This window comes from Ranitomeya variabilis, chromosome 3, assembly GCF_051348905.1.
Source record: "Ranitomeya variabilis isolate aRanVar5 chromosome 3, aRanVar5.hap1, whole genome shotgun sequence".
Classification (NCBI taxonomy): Eukaryota; Metazoa; Chordata; class Amphibia; order Anura; family Dendrobatidae; genus Ranitomeya; species Ranitomeya variabilis.
This window is the reverse complement of record NC_135234.1, coordinates 325,192,253-325,214,139: the sequence shown is the minus strand read 5'-3', so window position 1 is coordinate 325,214,139 and position 21,887 is coordinate 325,192,253. Positions and strand designations below refer to the sequence as shown.

Genomic DNA, 21,887 nt, shown 5'->3' with positions numbered 1-21,887 from the left:
AATTGTGGGGAGGGGGCAGCGCATGATGAAGTTGTGGAGAGGGGACTGCACATGATGAAGAAGTGGGGAGGGGGACTGAACATGAAATTGTGGAGAGGGGACTGCGCATGATCAAGTTGTGGGGAGGGGGACTGCACATGATGAAGTTGTGGGAGGGGGACTGCACATGATGAAGTTGTAGGGAAGGGACTGCACATGATGAAGTTGTGGGGTGGGTGACTGGACATGATGAAGTTGTGGGGGGACTGCACATGATGAAGTTGTGGGGAGGGGGACTGCACATGAAGCTCTGGGGATGGGACTGCACGTGACAACGTTATGCGAGTGGGAATGCAGATGATGAAGTTGTGGGGAAGGGGACTGCACATGATGAAGTTGTGGGGAGGAGACTGCGCATGATGAAGTTGTGGGGAGGGGGACTGCCCATGATGAAGCTGAGGGGAAGGGGACTGAATATGATGAAGTTGTGGAGAGGGGGACTGCATGTGATTAAGTTGTGGGGAGGGGACTGCACATGAAGTTGTGAGGAGGGGACTGGACATGATGAAGGTGTGGGGCGGGGGACTGCAGATGATGACGTTGTGGGGAGGGGGACTGCAGATAATGAAGTTTTGGGGAAAAGATTGCACAGTATGAATTTGTGGGGAGGGGTACTGCTGTTGATGAAGCTGCTGGGAGGGGACTGAACATATGCAGTTGTGGGGAGGGGGACTGCATATGATGAATTGGGAAGGGGGACTGCGCATGTTGAAGTTGTTGGGAGGGGATTGCACTAGATGAAGTTGTGGGGAGGGGGACTGCACTAGATGAAGCTGTGGGGAAGGGACTGTACATATGAAGTTGTGACGAGGTAAACTGCGTATGAGGAAGTTGTGAGGAGGGGAACTGCGCATGATGAAGTTGTGGGGAGGGGAACTGTGAATGATGAAGTTGTGGGGAGGGGAACTGTGCATGATGAAGTTGTGGGGAGGGGGACTGCCCAGGATGAAGCTGAGGGGAATGGGACTGCATATGATGTGGGGAAGGAAACTGCACATGATTAAATTGTGGGGAGGGTGCAGGGCATGATGAAGTTGTGGAGAGGGGACTGCACATGATGAAGATGTGGGGAGGGGGACTGAACATGAAATTGTGGGGAGGGGACTGCGCATGATCAAGTTGTGGGGAGGGGGACTGCACATGATGAAGTTGTGAGGAGGGATACTGCACATGATGAAGTTGTGGGGAGGGTACTGTACATGATGAAGGTATGGGGAGGGGGACTGCACATGATGAAGTTGGGGGATGGTATTGCACAATATGAATTTGTGGGGAGGGGGACTGCACATGATGAATTTGTGTGGATGGGATTGCACATGATGAAGTTTAGGAGAGGGGTAATGCACATAATGAAGTTGTGGGGAAGGGGACTGCACATTAAAAAGTTGTGGGGAGGGGGACTGCACATGAAGTTGTGGGGAGGAGGACTGCACATGATGAAGTTGTGGGGGGCGCGACTGCACATGATTAAGTTGTGGGGAGGGGGACTGACGATGATGAAGTTGTGGGGAGCAGCACTGTACATGATGAATTTGTGGGGAGGGGGACAGCACATAATGAAGTTGTGGGGAGGGGACTGCACATGTCAATATGACACCTATCCATTACTAATCCTATAATCCTGTAATTTAATGAAGTAAAACACCACACATTTTTCCCATATTTATTGTTCAGCGAGGCCCTCGATCTCCTGCGAAAAAAATAAAATAATAAACCAACACAAATACTCCCTGTTCCGATGCAGTCCATTTAACGACTGTCCCACGACGATCTCCCCTATAGAGCAGTCACATCAGGAGATGTGACTGCTCTATAGGCTTCCAGTGACACACTGACAGGAAATAATGGCTCCTGCAGTGCATCACTGAAGAGTTCACCTGAGTTCAGACTCTCACTTTACGGAAACGCTGTGTGTGAATTTTTCCACGCAGCATTGCCAGTGACAGTGACCTCTGATGGCGGAGTGATACACTGCTGAAGGATACTTTGTATTACCAGAGCCCCTGGGGAGCGGTCACATCTCCCAATGTAACAGCTCTCCACGGGAGATCGTCGTGGGACACTCGTCATTAAATGGATTACTTTGGATTAGGGAGTATAGTGTTGGTTTATTATTTTAATTTTTTTTACAGGTGATAAAGGGCGTCGGGGTCTAGCTGTGTGGCGAGTATATGCTGTATATGTGTGTATGTGTTTTTTTTTTTTACACAGTAGCCGGATGATGGGATTACTATTGTCCCATCATCGGCTAGCTGTCACTCTAGCAGGCATAGCCGGATGGGACTAGTAGTCCCATCGGACGATGCCTGGCTACATACTGACCCACACACACACTCACACACACACAGCCCCGTACACACCTGCACACAGACATCCGCACACACACACAGATACACACTGACACCTGCACACAGACATGCACATATGCACATATTCACCATGCACACATAGTCTCCACCCACACACAGTCTCCACCCACACACTCTTCTTCCTCCTGATCTGCAGCATTTTTTGCAGGCAACTCTGCACCAAAACCACAGATCTTTTTAAACCTGCGGTTTTGCTGCGGATTTGCCTGACTTATTGGTAGTCATTGGGTGCAGAAACGCTGCAGATCCGCAAAAAGAATTAACGTAGTGCGGAAAATAAAACGCTGCAAATCCAAGCATATTTTTTCGCAGCATGGGCACAACAATTCTCAATTTTCCATTGACTAACATTGGTGGTGCACTACACTGTGGATTTGATGCAATTCCATGCATCCAAAAAAGATGCGGAAAGGCATCAAAATCCTCAATGTGTGCACATAGCCTAACACCTTTTTCCTTTATTTTACAGCATGTTGTCCACAAGACCGACCACTGCTGCTGTCTGTCTTGTAAGCACTGCAATGAAGATGTCCAGAATTAGGAGCTATATTGTAAGCTAAACAATGATGTTTTGGAAATGATTATCCTTAACTTATAATTATATGCGGTATAAATTATCACCAGAGTAGCAAAGAATCTTCCAGCAAAGACATCCTCATTTGGTACAAATGTTGGAAACAGTCATTTCCTAGTAGGATCTGTTTATTATATTATTTATTTATAAGTAACTGATTTGACTTTATTTGTTCTATCACCTTTGTGCAATGATAACAACAGCTACGACGCAATGACAAGTTGAAATACAAATCCTCTGTAGAAAGGGTTGGCTATTAGAATCATTTCTTCTGATTTCCTCAAAGGATTGCCAAAGAGACTTTGGGTACCATTGTCACTAATTCACTTTGGGCAATATGTTCAAATTACTCATTTGTTCATCTATTTGCTCGTATCCGTCATCAGAGTCCGTACCTGTACAGAAAATGTATCTTTAATCAAATAAATAAACAAAGTAGACAACATGATAAAAACAACAATAAAAATGCATTTCATATATAGGAAGTAACCCTAAGGGCTCACACTCACTTGCGCGAGACTCGGATGAGTCTCGCACAGCAATACCCGACTCTGTACCTGGCACAGAGGAGCAGAGCGTGCGGCTGCATGTATTCCTATGCAGCCGCACGCTCCAATCTGAGTACCGGGTGCAGAGCCGTATTGCTGTGCGAGACTGGTAAAAAGTCCTGATTAAATAAATGTGCGAAATAAGCATATTTAACATTGGAGAGCCAGCCAGATTTGATATTTTGTGCTATTTTTGAGTGGATTTCCTTCACCTTGCACACCTTGGAAAAGAAGAGCTTCGCTAAACGTCAATTTTGCAAGTTTTCAGGAATTCCACTACAACACTTCAAGTCACAAGGATCACATAGAGCCTACGAGGGAGGACTAACAGATGCCAGATAGATTGACAAATAGTAGTAGGAGTACTAGAAGTGCCAGACGTGCTGAAAATAGACGTGCTGATGATCAGAGCCCAGCATTGTCCAACAAAGGAACTATGAGCTGAGATATTTCAAGGTAAGAAAATGGATTTAATTAATACGCACACTAAATCAAGTCACCTGTAATTTTTAAGTTTGTACAAATCTAGTCTTGAAATTTTCTGGCTTAGCTTATTTGCAGAATGCAAGATAGCAAATATAAAGATAGATTCTAAGCTAATTTACAAAAAAGGAAAAGAGCAATTGAAAAATATTTTACATTTGGTTGATGTATTTCACAAGTTTGTTTCAGAAAAATCCAAAAATGACCGTGTAAAAATAGTACCAGTTGATACTAATGATGTTCCCAAGATTGACTGTAATGTGGAGAGTGAACAAGATGTGACAAACGTGTCTGTAATGGCCACTCAAGGTGACCTTGTGTCTCATGATGTTAAACAAGATGGAAGAAATGTAGGCGACATGACAACTGACAAAGATGACATACAAGGGACAGATGTACAAGGACCACTAAAAATAGAAGTCTCAGAGGCCCAACTCCTTCAAACTAAATCTAGGAAAAATCTGTTAAAATTATGCAAAATCATTTCTGCATATGATGATAAAATCCATGTGTGCAGAAATTCAGAGATATTTGAGAGTTTTGCTGATAAATTTGATTTGACTAAAATCAATTGTTTTTTAAAATGTGGCTTCCAGTAACTTTTTCCAGAAGGTTCTCATTAAAAATGCAGAATGATGAGTTCCACGAAGAAATGACTGATATAGAATGATTAAAATTTTGTGATATTCTGTGGATTAAAAGAAAATTATCCAGATATTGATATTCATCTAAAATTAAGGATTGGCCGGAAAGAATGTACTTTTACATTCATGTCCATATTTGAAAGGTTGCACAAAACTGTCATTACAAATTTCAATACAGAATCAATGATAAATTGTTTTGTAAACAAATTTGGATTCCTAAATTCCGTATCTCGTGTTATTGCGTCACAAAAAGATACTTTATTTGAATGTGCGCAATCCCTTGACTTTGCTAGAAAACATGAGAATCTTGAAAGGAAAATAAATCATACTAAGTTTTTGAAAACAGACAGAATTAAATCTTATCAGAAGCCAAAATCAAAATTTCCAAATCTGAGTTATTCCCAAAATCACATCTATGAAGTACGAAGAAAATTATATATTTGTTATAAGCCCTATCAAATAATTTAGAAGTCCTCCACTGAAGCTGCACTGAAAGAGTTAAAAGCTGACAGGTGAGATCTTTCTGTAAAGATGGCGGAAATTGACAGACAGAAACAGGTGAGCATGGGGGGTGAGCTGAACACTCGATTATCAGAGTTCTTCAAAGAATCCATAGGTCTAAAAATGACAATTTTAAATAGAGCTTTTCAACAAATTATTGACAGAGAGATAAATTTTGTTTTAAGAATTTGCTAAAAATGTAATTATTTTAAACAGTATAATTCTGTATCTCTATAGTTTTGTAGATATATATTCATACAATATACAGTATATAGCATATTTGTATAAATATTGTATAACTGTATTTTTATATGTATAGTGAAATAATTAAAATTTACTTCAGTAATAATATTTAGAACTACATTAAATACATATATTAAATATATACATATGTATAACATATTTAAATTGTTTTCTTTCTGTATGAATTTGATGTTTAAATTTTATCTTTTATTTCTCCTTAGAATTTTCATTTCAAAGCAGGAATTGAACAAAAAACCTCTTACATGGATTTAAGCCTTTATTTACACAGGAAGTTATAATAACTGCATGATATATGATATATATTTAACACTTAGAAGAAATAATACATAACTAACAATCTAAAATTTGTGTACTGTAATTTTTTTCCTGTAACATAATCTAAAACTTGTTTTTTTTCCTTTGCATGGTAATAATATATATTTACTGCATGGCATGTCACAACGGGTGTTTCAGTTTAAAACTTGTAGCCTTAGAAAGAAGAATTGAGAAGCCCTCTGTCTTTGCAAGTCAAATGGATTCAGTTGCAGGCCCTGTACCAAATATATGGTTAGAACTAAGGCTCAAGCTTCTTATGGATGAATTTTTCTATCTATAGAATGGTTTACAAAGTGTTAGGTAATACGTATTTGGGGAATATTCAAATAAATATAAAAATATTAAATTTAGTAGTTTACAATGCGCATTGATAATTAGGATACAATATTTTGGGTTAATATACATGTATTCTTATTCTTTGTATGTGAAATATGTAGTTTCAACTTCTATGTGTGTCATAGTCTGAGTGACAGATGACAGATGAGCGTATGAGCAGCTGCTAAGAGTGACTATAACGTAAGAGTGACTATAACGTGGAATGTGTGTGTACAGTATAAGAGGCCTCATGGTATTCTATGAAATATTATTTACTCAAAATATATTTCTATATTTCTTTAGTAATTATTATTTCTTGATTTAGTGGATAAGTGCAATCACACATCAATATGCTTTATCAAGAAAATCTACATTTAGAACATTTTTTCCAAAATGATAATTTATGGTATTCAGTGTTTTTTTTAACGGTTGCATAGATGGGTACACATCTTCAAACAAATATATGGCATAAAGCTGATATGACAGTTATAATTAATTATTTTTAATTTTGGTATTTACAAATTAATTTTTTTTCATAAAATATTTTTTTTTTGTAATAGGGGGAAATGTGTTTTTGATCCTGATTACATCATCACATTTCATCAATACCTCTTCTTCACACATTTTAATAAAGAAGAAATATTAATAAGGTATTATTGGGTATAATAACATTAAGTATTATAAAAGTCATTTTTTTCTCTAATGAAGAGTATTATATGCAAAGTTGCATAATTTCAATATTTTGGTAATCCAAGGTTATGACATCTAGATAATGGAAATATTAAAGGGAATGTGTTATTGAGACATAACCTCTGCATTTATCATCAACATATAAAGGCTTTATTTTTATTCTAATTTTTATTTTTCATTTTTCATTTTTTACTTCATTCTTATTCTTAATTTTTATTTTTTTATCTCAACAAAAAAAATCAATATTTAATAAAGCAATGTCTAGTACAAGAATATTGCTTCATTAAATATAGTGATCATATGGTTTCACTCATTCATTCATATATATATATATATATATATTCTTATTTTGGTTCATGGCTACACATTCTTACATATTATTGGTCTAATAATTATAATTTACTAATAAAGTATTAGTAATAAAGATGGAAACACTTGTTACATAAAAGACACACTGACATCTATGGGTTCAAATAAGAAATTACACCTATGACATAAAAATGTCCTATCACATAAAGAATATGGTTAATAATGTATTATCATTTATTATTATTTTATTTTTCCAAATACGAATTCCATATTAATATTCTGATAATAATTATATGGATATTATTGATTGCTATGGTATGCTGTGACATTATAGGTTAGGTAAATTACCAGATTTGGTATAGAATAGGGAATGAAGACTTCAATCAAGATACTCAAGTTACGTTAATAAAGACTTTTCATATTTTTAAATTCAATTGACTTTTAAAAGTTGCAAGAAGAAAAAAGCCGCTATCCATAAGTTCTACAAGGTAACAATGCTATGTTTTCTGAGTAATAATAGACTGTGTTAATTGCAATTCATATCACCACTGACAATCACGACTGCAGCATCCATCACTGACAATCACAACTGCAGCATCCATCACTGACAACTATGAGTAAAGTATCTAAATTGACAACCACAATTGGAGAGGACGATGATCCTATGATGCTAAGATGAACTGTGTTATTATGTTTTATCATGTTCCAGTGGTTTCCTATCACCTATAAGACTTCCATGAAAGCTGGTGAACAATCAGATAATTGTCAGGATGCTACAACCCTGACATGTGTCTTGTGCACTAAGGACTGGTTATGGTGCTATGTTTAGCAAGGAAGAGTCAATTTAACCCTTGCTGTGCTTACCAAAGACGTCACACCTGTTCCAAGACAAGTGCTGATGATGTGGAGGATTCCAGATCCAAGGCGAGCCAATGTAACTCCAGGTTTTAAAAGTGACACTGCACAGATATTAAAGCTACATTTCATCTATGGACTTTGTTTTTTTATCAACATTTGAATTTATGGACTTTGACATATGACACATAGTCTCTACAATATCTACATGTTATCATCTATTTCAAAAGAATTATAATAAAGGTTGTTTTAAAAGAACCAAGAAGAAGACATCAAGATGAAGACCAGATGACATCAGATGATGATGATCGGACCTGAGATGCTTCAAGTAGATATAGGGAAGTATAATTATATATTTTATATGAATATTAGTCATGGCTTACCATAACATGAATTTACATATCATTATGTTATTGAGTACGTATAACAATATTATTATTATTATTATTTATATGAACATTAAATTATTTTGCCAGAAAAGAAGAAAGAAGATCTTATTATTAATATATTTACTTTGAGGGTTCCAATCAATGTCTGTCACCCTCAAAAGGGGGAATTGTTAAATATTAATTATTAATTGAATTATTCTTATTCTCAATTCTGTACTGAGCACTTTGCCTCTCGCTGACATTACAAAAAGCTATTTCTGTATATGTAGCTCAGAGTATAAGGGTATGTGCACACGTTGCGGATTAGCCTTAGGACTTTCTGCTGTAGATTCTACCCTCTCTTGCCAGAAAATGCTGGTGCGGTTTTGTTGCGTTTTTGCTGCGTTTTTTATGCGTTTTTTATGTGTTTTTTCCATGCTGATTTGTATGCGTTTTTGAAAGCTAAATAAAGATCTATTATAGACAAAAAAAAAAAGATTTGTGATGTCATTTCTTGTCTAACCTCCTCTTTTACATTTGTCCAACCCACACTCCATTACACAAAGATAGACAGACAGATAGATAGAAAGAATGAGATAGATAGATAGATAGATAGATAGATAGATAGATAGATAGATAGATAGATAGATAGATAGATAGAAGGAATGAGGCCGGCGTCACACTAGAGAGTTTTACGGACGTATGAGAGGCGCAATAACAACGCATTGCACACGGACCAATGATTCTCTATGGGGCAGCTCCTATCTGCCGTATATTTCGCAGCTGCATTTTACGGGCGTAGAAAATCGCAGCATGCTGCGTTTGTCAGCGTATTGCCCAAAACTTCCGCCAATGAAAGTCTTGCCAACCTTGCCAACAGATTACATACAGAACAGTTTTGGGAACATTTCTGCGTATTGCACCTGTAAAAAACGGACTGTATTTTTCTACGCCAAGTGTGAAGTTGGCCTGAGATAGATAGAAGGAATGAGATGGATATATGTAGATAGATGCACGGATAGTTTGGCTTCTTTCACACTTGCGTCACGTGACGTACGTCGCAATCTGTCGTTTTGGGAAAAAAACGGATCCTGCAAATGTGCCTGCAGGATGCGTTTTTCCCATAGACTTGTATTGCGACGGATCGCGACGTGTGGCCATACGTTGCGTCCATCGTGCACTGGATGCGTCGTGTCTTGGCGGACCGTCGGCACCAAAAAAAGTTCAAGGGAACGTTTTTTCTAACGTCGCGTCCGCCATTTTTCTGCGTGGCCGGAACTCCGCCCTATCCTCCCTGGACTTTGGAATGGGCAGTGGATGTATTGAAAAACTGCATCTGCTGCCCACGTCGTGCATAATTTTTACAACGTGCGTTGGTACGTCGCGCCGACGCTTAGCGACGGACCCGTACCGACGCAAGTGTGAAAGAAGCCTTAGGCTACTTTCATACATAAGTTTGTTTCCGTCAGGCAGGATCCGGTGAATTTTTGAAAAAACGGATCCGTTGCAAATAGTGAAAAACTGATGCAACTGATCCGTTTGTTTGCACGTTAATGACCGGGCCAATTTTTACAATTCTGACCACTGTCCTTTTATGAGATTATAACTCTGGAATGCTTAAACAGATCCCGGTGATTCTGACAAAGTTTTCTCGTGACATATTGTACTTCATGCTAGTGGTACAATTTCTTTGATATTACCTGCGTTTATATGTGAAAAAAAACGGAAATTTGGTGAAAATTTTGAAAATTTCACAATTTTCCAACTTTGAATTTTTATGCAATTAAATCACAGAGATATGTCACACAATATACTTAATAAGTAACATTTCCCACATGTCTACTTTACATCAGCACAATTTTAGAACCAAAATATTTTTTTGTTAGGGAGTTATAAGGGTTAAAAGTTGACCAGCAATTTCTCATTTTTATAACACCATGTTTTTTTAGGGACCACATCTCATTTGATAGAAAATAACCAAGTGTGACACCATTCTAAAAACTGCACCCCTCAAGGTGCTTAAAACCACATTCAAGAAGTTTATTAACCCTTCAGGTGTTTCACAGGCATTTTTGGAATGTTTAAATAAAAAAATGAAATTTCTTTTCACAAAAAATTTACTTCAGCTCCAATTTGTTTTATTTTAGCAAGGGTAACAGAAGAAAATGGACCACAAAAGTTGTTGTGCAATTTGTCCTGAGTATGCCAATACCCCACATGTGGGGGTAAACCACTGTTTGGGTTCATGTCAGAGCTCGGAAGGGAAGGTGCATTGTTTGACTTTTCAATGCAAAATTGGCTGGAATTGAGATGGGACGCCATGTCGTGTGTGGAGAGCCCCTGATGTGCCTAAACATTGAAACCCCCCACAAGTGACACCATTTTGGAAAGTAGACCCCCTAAGGAACTTATTTAGATGTGTGGTGAGCACTTTGACCCATTAAGTGATTCACAGAAGTTTATAATGCAGAACCGTAAAAATAAAAAATCATATTTTTTCACAAGAATGATCTTTTCGCCCCCAATTTTTTATTTTCCCAAGGGTAAGAGAAGAAATTGGACCCCAGAAGTTGTTGTACAATTTATTCTGAGTAAGCTGATGCCCCATATGTGGGGGTAAACCACTGTTTGGGCGCATGGGAGAGCTCGGAAGGGAAGGAGCGCCGTTTGACTTTTCAATGCAAAATTGACAGGAATTGAGATGGGACGCCATGTTGCGTTTAGAGAGCGTGTTGTACAATTTGTCCTGAGTATGCTGATACCCTGCTGTGAATTCCGTTCTTGGGCTCCATCCTGTGGTTGCGAATGGTATTTTTGGGAGTTCTGCTCTTGGGCTCCCTCTGGTGGTTTCAAGTGGAACTTAGCAGCTGCGTTCACTAATCGGTTTCCTGGCCTTGTTATTTAACTGGGCTTTTGGCTTTAGTGGATGCCAGCTGTCAATGTATTTCCTGTGGATTCAGTCTTTCCTGGAAGTTCTCTGTTGGCCAGTCCATTTTCAGCTTAAGATAAGTCTGCTACTTTTTGGGTGTTTCCCTGCTTATGACCTTCTGTTCAGTTCAATTTATGTCTCTTTTGTCCAGCTTGTTATTATGAAATATTCCAGCTAGTTGGAAGCTTTGGGGTCGCAGATTTGCCCCTCCACACCGTGAGTCGGTGTGGTGGTTATTTTTGTAAACTCTGCGTGGACTTTTAGTTTTTATACTGACCGCACAGCAACCTATCCTATCTCTGTCTATTTAGATAGTAGTGGCCTCCTTTGCTAAAAATCTAGTTTCATTTCTGAGTTTGTCATTTCCCTCTCCACTCACCGTCAATATTTGTGGGGGGCTATCTTCCTTTGGGGGTTTTCTCTGAGGCGAGATAGCTTTCCGTTTCCATCTTTAGGGGTAGCTAGTTCTTAGGCTGTGCAGAGGTGTCTAGGCAGAGTTAAGTACACTCCACGGCTATTGCTAGTGTTGGTGTTAGGAGTAGGGATTGCGGTCAGTAAAGTTACCACCTCCTCAGAGCTAGTCCTATTTTTGTTTTACCCACCAGGTCATTTCAGTGCTGCTCTGTAGTGAGTCCATGATTGGTTTTGCCCACCAGGTCATCTCAGTACCGCTCCGTACCCACCAGGTCATAACAGTACAGCTGGCCCACAATGTGTTAAATGCATCTCAAAAGAGGGAAGAGAAAGTTCTGAGTTATTTATTTTTTTTTTTGTGTTGCTTGTTTTGTCCTTTTTTTCCCCTTGATTTTTGGATGGTGCAGGAGCTTGGTGCTGATATGGAGGTTCAGGGTCTGTCTGCGCGTGTTGATCATCTCGCTGCAAGGGTACAGAGTATCCAAGACTATGTTGTTCAAACTCCTGTTTCTGAGCCTTGAATTCCTATTCCTGATTTGTTTTCTGGAGATAGATCTAGGTTTTTGAATTTTAAAAATAATTGCAGATTATTTTTTGCTCTGAGACCCCGTTCCTCTGGTGACCCCATTCAGCAGGTGAAGATTGTTATTTCTCTGCTGCGTGGTGACCCGCAGGACTGGGCATTCTCCCTTGAGCCAGGGAATCCTGCATTGCTCAATATAGATTCGTTTTTTCAAGCACTTGGACTGCTTTATGACGAACCCAATTCTGTGGATCAGGCAGAAAAAATTTTGCTGGCTCTGTGTAAGGGTCAGGAAGCGGTAGAGATATATTGTCAGAAATTTAGAAAGTGGTCTGTGCTTACAAAATGGAATGAGGATGCCCTGGCGGCTATATTCAGAAAGGGTCTTTCTGAAGCTCGTAAAGATGTTATGGTGGGGATTCCCACGCCTGCTGGTTTGAACGAATCAATGTCTCTGGCCATTCAGATTGATCGGCGCTTACGTGAACGTAAGGAGGTGCACCATATGGCGGTGTCCTCTGGGCAGAGTTCTGAGCCTATGCAATGCGATACAGTTTTGACGAGAGCAGAACGGCAGGAGTTCAGACGTCAGAATGGGCTGTGTTTTAACTGTGGTGACTAGTGTTGAGCATTCCGATACCGCAAGTATCGGGTATCGGCCGATACTTGCGGTATCGGAATTCCGATACCGGGATTCCGATACTTGCCGCGTATCGGATACCGGAATCGGAAGTTCCAAGATTCAAAATGCAGAAATTCAGCCAATGAGAATGATTCCAAGTGTGGGCACATCCTGTTTAGCATGGAGGGCATGAAACTACTGGCAAGGCTGTGATTGGCTGCTGAAATGATGTCATGATGCAGTTTAAAAGTCGCTGGCGCCATTTTGCGATCACTCTGCTGTGAATTCAGTTAGTGACAGGACGCTGTTTGCTGACTGAGGGACAGTTTAGAGATAGCGATTTGCTTCTTTGTGCTTTCCAAAGGCTAATTTAGCAACCGCTGTGTTCACCTACTATTCACCTTGCTTTTGCCTTGTAGCGCTGTTTTCACAGCGATCTGCAAGGTCTGTGTGTGTGTGTGTGTGAGTGCAGCCCACTCTCTAGTCTGAGTGCAGCCACATAGGCCATCCATAGCTGGTTGTATTCAGTTCAGGGAGGGTGGTTCATTGCCTCATACTGTTCTTTTTTTTTTTTTTTTCAAGTAGTGTAGTCTGCTGCTAATTTATTCAAAAAAATCCTATTAGTGTCTTTCCACCCGTCTCCAGCTAATTTGTGGAAAAACACTACATAGGATAACGTAGAGGAGGGTTTTTGGGCCTTGCAGCGCCGTTTACGGCTGTCTGCACGGTCTCCGTGTGACTGCAGCTCGCCCTGTAGTCTGTGAGCAGCCGTAGCCTGGTTGTCTCCAGCTCAGGGTTGTTCACTGCGTCATACCGCCAAATCAATTTTCATTTTGTTTTAAGTAGTGCAGGCTGCTGCACATTTTTTCAAAAAATTCCTATTAGTGTCTTTCCACCCGTCTCCAGCTAATTTGTGGAAAATCACTACATAGGATAACGTAGAGGAGGGTTTTTGGGCCTTGCAGCGCCGTTTACGGCTGTCTGCACGGTCTCCGTGTGACTGCAGCTCGCCCTGTAGTCTGTGAGCAGCCGTAGCCTGGTTGTCTCCAGCTCAGGGTTGTTCACTGCGTCATACCGCCAAATCAATTTTCATTTTGTTTTAAGTAGTGCAGGCTGCTGCACATTTTTTCAAAAAATTCCTATTAGTGTCTTTCCACCCATCTCCAGCTAACTTGTAGAAAAACACTACATAGGATAACGTAGAGGAGGGTTTTTGGGCCTTGCAGCGCCGTTTACGTCTGTCTGCACGGTCTCCGTGTGACTGCAGCTCTATCCGTTGTCAGTTCAGCCCCCAAAAAATAAATAAATAATAAAGTTCACCAAACACACCAGTTACACCACTTTACATTTGTGTAGGCCACATTAGCTCATATTAAAGTCTAGTCCACACTTTAGAAAATTAGTGTTTCTTATACCTGTTAGGAGGAGTTGTTCAGGAATAAGCACACAAAGCCGTTAGTACTTTTCTGCTTATCTTTATCAGTCAACCAAGATGAAGAAGGCAGTGAGTAAGGCACGTGGGCGTGGGCGCGGAGCAGGGAGGGGACGTGGGGATTCTGTGCCTGCTGCGGGCACCGGTGACTCATCAGCACCCACATTCACCAGGCAACAGTCGTTCATGCGCAGCTTTGTGTCAGAGCGCCGTACACCGCTGCTGCGTGAAGAACAAATTGAAGCCGTTGTCGGATGGATGGCAGCTAATGCATCAACTTCAATTAGTGCCACATCCTCTCAGACACAGAGCACTGGAGAGCAGCCATCTGTCTCTTCACCACCTGCCAAATTGCCCAGGCAGACAGAGAGCCCAGGACAGGAGCCGTCTCTACTTCTGTTCTCTGAATCTCTTGGCTTGGAAACAGGGGGCTAGCCAAGCAGCATTGGAGAAATGGAAGAAGAGGCAGGGTGCAGTGATGCCCAACAGCTTTTTCTCTCTTCCTCTGAAGAGGCGGGTGGGCCAGTGGCTCCGGTCACCACATCGCAGGCCGCATCAGCTGATGATGACACTCAGGTGCCACTTACTGGTGCGTGCTCTGCTGCTGAGACTACCCAGGAGGAGCAGTTGGGGGCAGAGGGTAGTGTAGATGATGAGGTCCTTGACCCATCTTGGCGTGAGGGACAGGAAGGTGGTGGGAGCAGCTCTGAGGAAGAGATTCCCCGTACGGCCCAAAGAGGGAGAGGGAGGGGGAAGACTGCGGATCCTGCAGCCTCCGCTTTGGCACCCGTTAGGAGCATGTCTCTTCCAAAAGCCAAAAAGGGCGCTCCCAAGACTTGCAGTGCCTGGTCCTTTTTTGACACAGTTGCAGATGACATTTGCTATGTCAGATGCAAGGTGTGTCATCAAAAAGTCAAAAGAGGTCGAAATGTCAGCAACCTCAATACCTCCAACATGTGGAAACATGTGCGCAACAGGCACCCGGCGGAGTTAGAAAAACACACTGAAGAGCTAGGCCAACCAACAGCGGCAGCTACCACCTCTTCAGCTCGTGTTGCCTCTTCCTCTAGCTCAAACGCAGCTGGTTCGGCTTCCTCCCAGGATCGCCGTGGAAGAACCTCTGGCCCTGTTGTCCAGAGACCCGCTGTAATTCCACCCGCAGCACCACTTTCCCAGTCATCCACACACTCCCAGCCCAGTCTACAGCCATCGGTAGTACAGGCATGGGAGAAAAGGCGGCCTTTCTCGTCAAACCACCCACGAGCACAGGCTCTGACTGCAGGCATTGCCAAACTTCTTTCACTGGAAATGCTGTCATTCAGGCTGGTGGAGACTGACAGCTTCCATGACTTGATGTCATTGGCAGTCCCACAGTACAATGTGCCCAGCCGCTTTTACTTCAGCAGGCAAGCCGTCCCTGCCCTGCACAAGCATGTGGAGGGACACATAAAACACGCGCTACTGAACGCCGTCAGTAGCAAGGTCCACCTCACCACCGATGCGTGGACCAGTCAACATGGACAGGGGCGATACCTTTCCCTCACTGCCCATTGGGTTAATGTCGTTGAGCCGGGTACAGACCGTGCGAGTGGCACAGGACGTGTCCTGCCCACTCCAAGGATTGCAGGAATCCATTCTGTATGCATTGACTCCTCCTCTTACACCAGTTCCTCAGAATCATCGCTGCAGGAGCCGTCACAGTCCACCTCCACATGGACCCGTGATGAACGTGTACCTGTTACGACCGACATGAGCACAGCCGTGGCCAAACGTCAACAGGCCGTCTTGAAATTAATTTTTTGGGGGAATCGTAGCCACACAGCGCAGGAGCTCTGGAATGCCATCAAGCAGGAGAGCGATGTGTGGTTTGTGCCAGAGAATCTCCAGCCAGGCATGGTAGTGTGTGATAATGGCCGAAATCTGGTGGCAGCTCTGGGCCTCGGCAACCTCACTCACATCCCATGTCTGGCACATGTGCTCAATTTGGTCGTGCAGAGCTTTTTGAGGGACTATCCGGATCTTGATGCACTGCTGCACAAGGTCCGCCTAGAGTGTGCTCACTTGCGGCGTTCCAGCACGGCAAAAGCGCGCATTGCGGCTCTGCAGCGCCGACACCGCCTGCCGGAACATCGCATCATATGTGACCTACCTACCAGGTGGAATTCCACGTTACATATGTTGGAGCGGTTGTGTGAGCAGCAGCAAGCTGTAATGGAGTACCAGCTGCTTCAGGCGCAAAGAAGTCGCAGTCAGCGCCGTACAGACTTCACAACCACAGAGTGGGCCACTATGAATGACGTCTGCCAGGTTTTGCGTCCCTTTGATTATTCCACGCGGATGGCGAGTGCAGATGATGCACTAGTCAGCATGACTGTCCCCCTTATCTGCCTGCTTGAAAAATCACTGCAAGCGCTAAGGGATGATGTTGTGGAAGAGATGGAGGATGAGGATTCACCATTTCCATCATCTTCTGGACAGTCAGCGCCACGTGGTTCCTCACAAACGCGTAGGCAGGGGACAGTTTGTGAGGAGGATGAGGAGGAGTCAATGGAGGAGGAAGACATCCGTCCAGAGGAGGGAGTTACCGAATTGTCCAGTACTCAGTGTGTACAGCGAGGGTGGGGTGATGACGAGCGGGCAGAGACCACGCCTCCAGCAGGGGACAGCGTTTCTTGGGCAGTTGGCAGTCTGCAGCACATGGTGGATTACATGCTGCAGTGCCTGAGAAACGACCGCCGCATCGCCCACATTCTCAACATGTCTGATTATTGGGTGTTCACCCTTCTCGATCCTCGCTACCGGGACAACGTAGAAAGCCTCATCACACCGTTGAACCGGGAGCGAAAAATGCGGGAGTACCAAGACACACTGGTCAATTCCATCATCTTCTCCATTCCAACTGAGAGAAGTGCTGCTAGTGCATTCCAAAGCAGCTCAGTGCGTCCAGGCAGTGGTGGAGGCTCTGCACAAAGAGGGAGCAGAAGCAGTGCCTCTGCCCAAGGCAAGACCAGTATGGCCCAACTGTGGCACAGTTTTCTGTGCCCCCCACAAAAGTCTACACCATCACAGACGGCTCCAGTCAGCAGGAGGCAACGGTTCCGTCAGATGGTGACAGACTACATGTCTTGCCCTCTTGCTGTACTCCCAGACGGCTCTTCCCCTTTCAAGTTTTGGGTCTCAAAGCTGGATACATGGCCAGAGCTAAGCCAGTATGCATTGGAGGTGCTGTCTTGCCCTGCGGCCAGTGTATTATCGGAACGTGTCTTTAGTGCTGCAGGTGGTGTACTAACTGACCGTCGCATGCGACTATCCTCCGATAACGTTGACCGGCTTACTTTCCTGAAAATGAACAAGGCCTGGATCTCGCAGGAATTTGCCACTCCTCCTCCTGATTAAATAATTAGGTCACTGTATACGTTATCCAGGTCTCCTGTTGTGTTCATCTTTCTACCACCTGAACTTAAATTCCTGGGCTCCAACACCGCCAGTTGAGGCTCAGAAGTGCCGTCTGCACAGTCAAAACATACGACCCAGTGTTATTGGGTTTCAGTAACGTCAGCTGATCCCCAGCTGTGTAGCCGGCAATGTGTCATGCGACCGCCACGCTGACACAACAACTGAAATGTAAGGGAATCTGTCCCCCCCCCCCAAGGCGTTTGTTACTGAAAGAGCCACCTTGTGCAGCAGTAATGCTGCACAAGGAAAAGGTAGCTATTTTGGTTTAGCTCCTTGCACACGCAGAACTTAACACTTATAAAATGTGTCCACTGATACCGTAAAACCGTCCCGGAGGTGGGACTTTCCTTCGTAATATGACGCAGCACAGCCGTCATTCCTACCCCCCCGGCGCTGCGCCCCGGCTCCTCAGCGTTGTTTGATTCTGTCCCGGAGCCTGCGCTGTTATGTTATCCCGTGGCCAGGCACACTTAGCGCTGCCCGTCTTCTGGCATCATTTGGTGTCAGGCTGGCTGCGCCTGTGCGGCCGCGCTGGCCGAGAGCCCGCCTCGCAGTGTCTTCTGATTTAATCCCACTGGGGGCCTGGGATCCATGGACATGCGCATTGCATATCTGAACCTCCACCTCTCACTCATCTCCCTATGGCTTCTTCAGACTGTTCGGTGTCAGCTGGTCCCTAATAGCATGCCACGGTCGTGACACCGCACAGTCTTAAGAAGCCGTAGGGAGGGGAGTGAGAGGCGAGGATATGCACTGCGCATGGCCATGGATCCCAGGCCCCCAGTGGGATAAAATCAGAAGACACTGCGAGGCGGGCTCTCGTCCAGCGCGGCCGCACAGGCGCAGCCAGCCTGACACCAAATGATGTCAGAAGATGGGCAGCGCTAAGTGTGCCTGGCCAAGGGATAACTTAACAGCGCAGGCTCCGGGACGGAATCAAACAACGCTGAGGAGCCGGGGCGCGGCGCCGGGGGGGTAGGAATGACGGCTGTGCTGCGTCATATTACGAAGGAAAGTCCCACCTCCGGGACGGTTTCACGGTTTCAGGGGACACATTTTATAAGTGTTTAGTTCTGTGTTTGCAAGGAGCATGATGAAAAGAGCCACCTTTTCCTTTTGCATCTTTTGTGCTGCACAAGCTGGCTCTTTCAGCTACAAACGCCTTGGGGGGGGGGGTTAAAGGTTCCCTTTCGACTTTCTCAGGCTTCGGCCTACATTGTGTTCCTCTGCTTTTCCACCTGTCCCTGGGCTCCAACACCGCCAGTTGCCGTCCAGAAGTGCTGTCCGCACAGTCCCAACAGTCGCTCCTCTGTTATTGGGGTTCAGTAACGTCAGCTGTTCCCCAGCTGTGTGTGTGGCAATCCCTCCTACCTCCTCCACCTCCCCCTCCTGTCCCTGGGCTCCAACACCGCTAGTTGCCGTCCAGTAGTGCTGTACGCACAGTCAACAGTCCCTCCTCTGTTATTGGGGTTCAGTAACGTCAGCTGTTCCCCTGCTGTGTGTGTGGCAATCCCTCCTACCTGCTCCTACCTCCTCCTCCTCCACCTGTCCCTGGGCTCCAACACCGCCAGTTGCCGTCCAGAAGTGCTGTACGCACAGTCAACAGTCCCTCCTCTGTTATTGGGGTTCAGTAACGTCAGCTGTTCCCCAGCTGTGTGTGTGGCAATCCCTCCTAAATCCTCCACCTCCCCCTCCTGTCCCTGGGCTCCAACACCGCCAGTTGCCGTCCAGAAGTGCTGTACGCACAGTCAACAGTCCCTCCTCTGTTATTGGGGTTCAGTAACGTCAGCTGTTCCCCTGCTGTGTGTGTGGCAATCCCTCCTACCTCCTCCTACCTCCTCCTCCTCCACCTGTCCCTGGGCTCCAACACCGCCAGTTGCCGTCCAGAAGTGCTGTACGCACAGTCAACAGTCCCTCCTCTGTTATTGGGGTTCAGTAACGTCAGCTGTTCCCCTGCTGTGTGTGTGGCAATCCCTCCTACCTCCTCCTACCTCCTCCTCCTCCACCTGTCCCTGGGCTCCAACACCGCCAGTTGCCGTCCAGAAGTGCTGTATGCACAGTCAACAGTCCCTCCTCTGTTATTGGGGTTCAGTAACGTCAGCTGTTCCCCTGCTGTGTGTGTGGCAATCCCTCCTACCTCCTCCTACCTCCTCCTCCTCCACCTGTCCCTGGGCTCCAACACCGCCAGTTGCCGTCCAGAAGTGCTGTACGCACAGTCAACAGTCCCTCCTCTGTTATTGGGGTTCAGTAACGTCAGCTGTTCCCCTGCTGTGTGTGTGGCAATCCCTCCTACCTCCTCCTACCTCCTCCTCCTCCACCTGTCCCTGGGCTCCAACACCGCCAGTTGCCGTCCAGAAGTGCTGTACGCACAGTCAACAGTCCCTCCTCTGTTATTGGGGTTCAGTAACGTCAGCTGTTCCCCTGCTGTGTGTGTGGCAATCCCTCCTACCTCCTCCTACCTCCTCCTCCTCCACCTGTCCCTGGGCTCCAACACCGCCAGTTGCCGTCCAGAAGTGCTGTACGCACAGTCAACAGTCCCTCCTCTGTTATTGGGGTTCAGTAACGTCAGCTGTTCCCCTGCTGTGTGTGTGGCAATCCCTCCTACCTCCTCCTACCTCCTCCTCCTCCACCTGTCCCTGGGCTCCAACACCGCCAGTTGCCGTCCAGAAGTGCTGTAGGCACAGTCAACAGTCCATGCTCTGTTATTGGGGTTCAGTAACGTCAGCTGTTCCCCTGCTGTGTGTGTGGCAATCCCTCCTACCTCCTCCTACCTCCTCCTCCTCCACCTGTCCCTGGGCTCCAACACCGCCAGTTGCCGTCCAGAAGTGCTGTACGCACAGTCAACAGTCCCTCCTCTGTTATTGGGGTTCAGTAACGTCAGCTGTTCCCCTGCTGTGTGTGTGGCAATCCCTCCTACCTCCTCCTACCTCCTCCTCCTCCACCTGTCCCTGGGCTCCAACACCGCCAGTTGCCGTCCAGAAGTGCTGTACGCACAGTCAACAGTCCCTCCTCTGTTATTGGGGTTCAGTAACGTCAGCTGTTCCCCAGCTGTGTGTGTGGCAATCCCTCCTACCTCCTCCACCTCCCCCTCTTGTCCCTGGGCTCCAACACCGCCAGTTGCCGTCCAGAAGTGCTGTACGCACAGTCAACAGTCCCTCCTCTGTTATTGGGGTTCAGTAACGTCAGCTGTTCCCCAGCTGTGTGTGTGGCAATCCCTCCTACCTCCTCCACCTCCCCCTCCTGTCCCTGGGCTCCAACAACGCTAGTTGCCGTCCAGAAGTGCTGTCCGCACAGAGCAAAACACCTCGCCAATGTGTTAGTGGGGTTCAGCACCGCCAGCTGTTCCCCTGCTGTGCAGCCGGCAACGTGTACTGCGACCGCCACGCAGGCACAACAAGTTAAATTTAAGGGAACCTGTCCCCCCCCCCCAGGCGTTTGTTACTGAAGGAGCCACCTTGTGCAGCAGTAATGATGCAAAGGGAAAAAGTGCCTCTTTTCGTGGTGCTCCTTGCACATGCTGATCCTAACACTTATGAAAAGTGTCCCCTCCTACCGTGATACCGTCCGGTTGGTGGAACTTTCCTTTGTGATGTGACGCATCACAGCCATCATTCTTACCCCCTTGGCGCCGTGCGCCGCCTCCTCAGCGTTGTTTGAATCAGTCCCAGAGCCTGCGCTGTTAGGTTAGCCCTTGGCCATGCACACATTTTGCGCTGCCCGTCTTCTGACATCATTTGGTGTCAGGCTTGCTGCGCCTGTGCGGCCGCGCTGGCCGAGAGCCCGCCTCGTACTGTCTTCTGATTTAATCCCACTGGGGGCCAGAGATGCATGGACATGCGCAGTGCATATCTGAACCTCCACCTCTCACTCATCTCCCTACGGCTTATTCAAACTGTGCGGTGTCAGCTGGTCCCTAATAGCATGCCACGGCCGTGACACCGCACAGTCAGAAAAAGCCGTAGGGAGATGAGTGAGAGGTGGAGGTTCAGATATGCACTGCGCATGTCCATGGATCTCAGGCCCCCAGTGGGATTTAATCAGAAGACAGTACGAGGCGGGCTCTCTGCCAGTGCGGCCGCACAGGCGCAGCCAGCCTGACACCAAATGATGTCAGAAGACGGGCAGCGCAAAATGTGTGCATGGCCAAGGGCTAACCTAACAGCGCAGGCTCCGGGACTGATTCAAACAACGCTGAGGAGGCGGCGCACGGCGCCAAGGGGGTAAGAATGACGGCTGT

The 21,887-nt window shown here is 45.3% G+C and overlaps 1 protein-coding gene across 1 annotated transcript in view; it reads right to left on the bottom strand.

The window, feature by feature from the left end:
* Positions 1 to 3,095: 3,095 nt before the first annotated feature.
* The window catches only part of THEMIS2 (thymocyte selection associated family member 2), a 280,303-nt gene continuing 261,511 nt past the window's right edge, over positions 3,096 to 21,887 (bottom strand). The window contains exon 6 of the mRNA XM_077295769.1: positions 3,096 to 3,377. Within this exon, the coding sequence (XP_077151884.1) occupies positions 3,301 to 3,377 (77 nt within the window). The 3' untranslated portion in view covers positions 3,096 to 3,300. The remainder of the gene's footprint in view (positions 3,378 to 21,887) is intronic.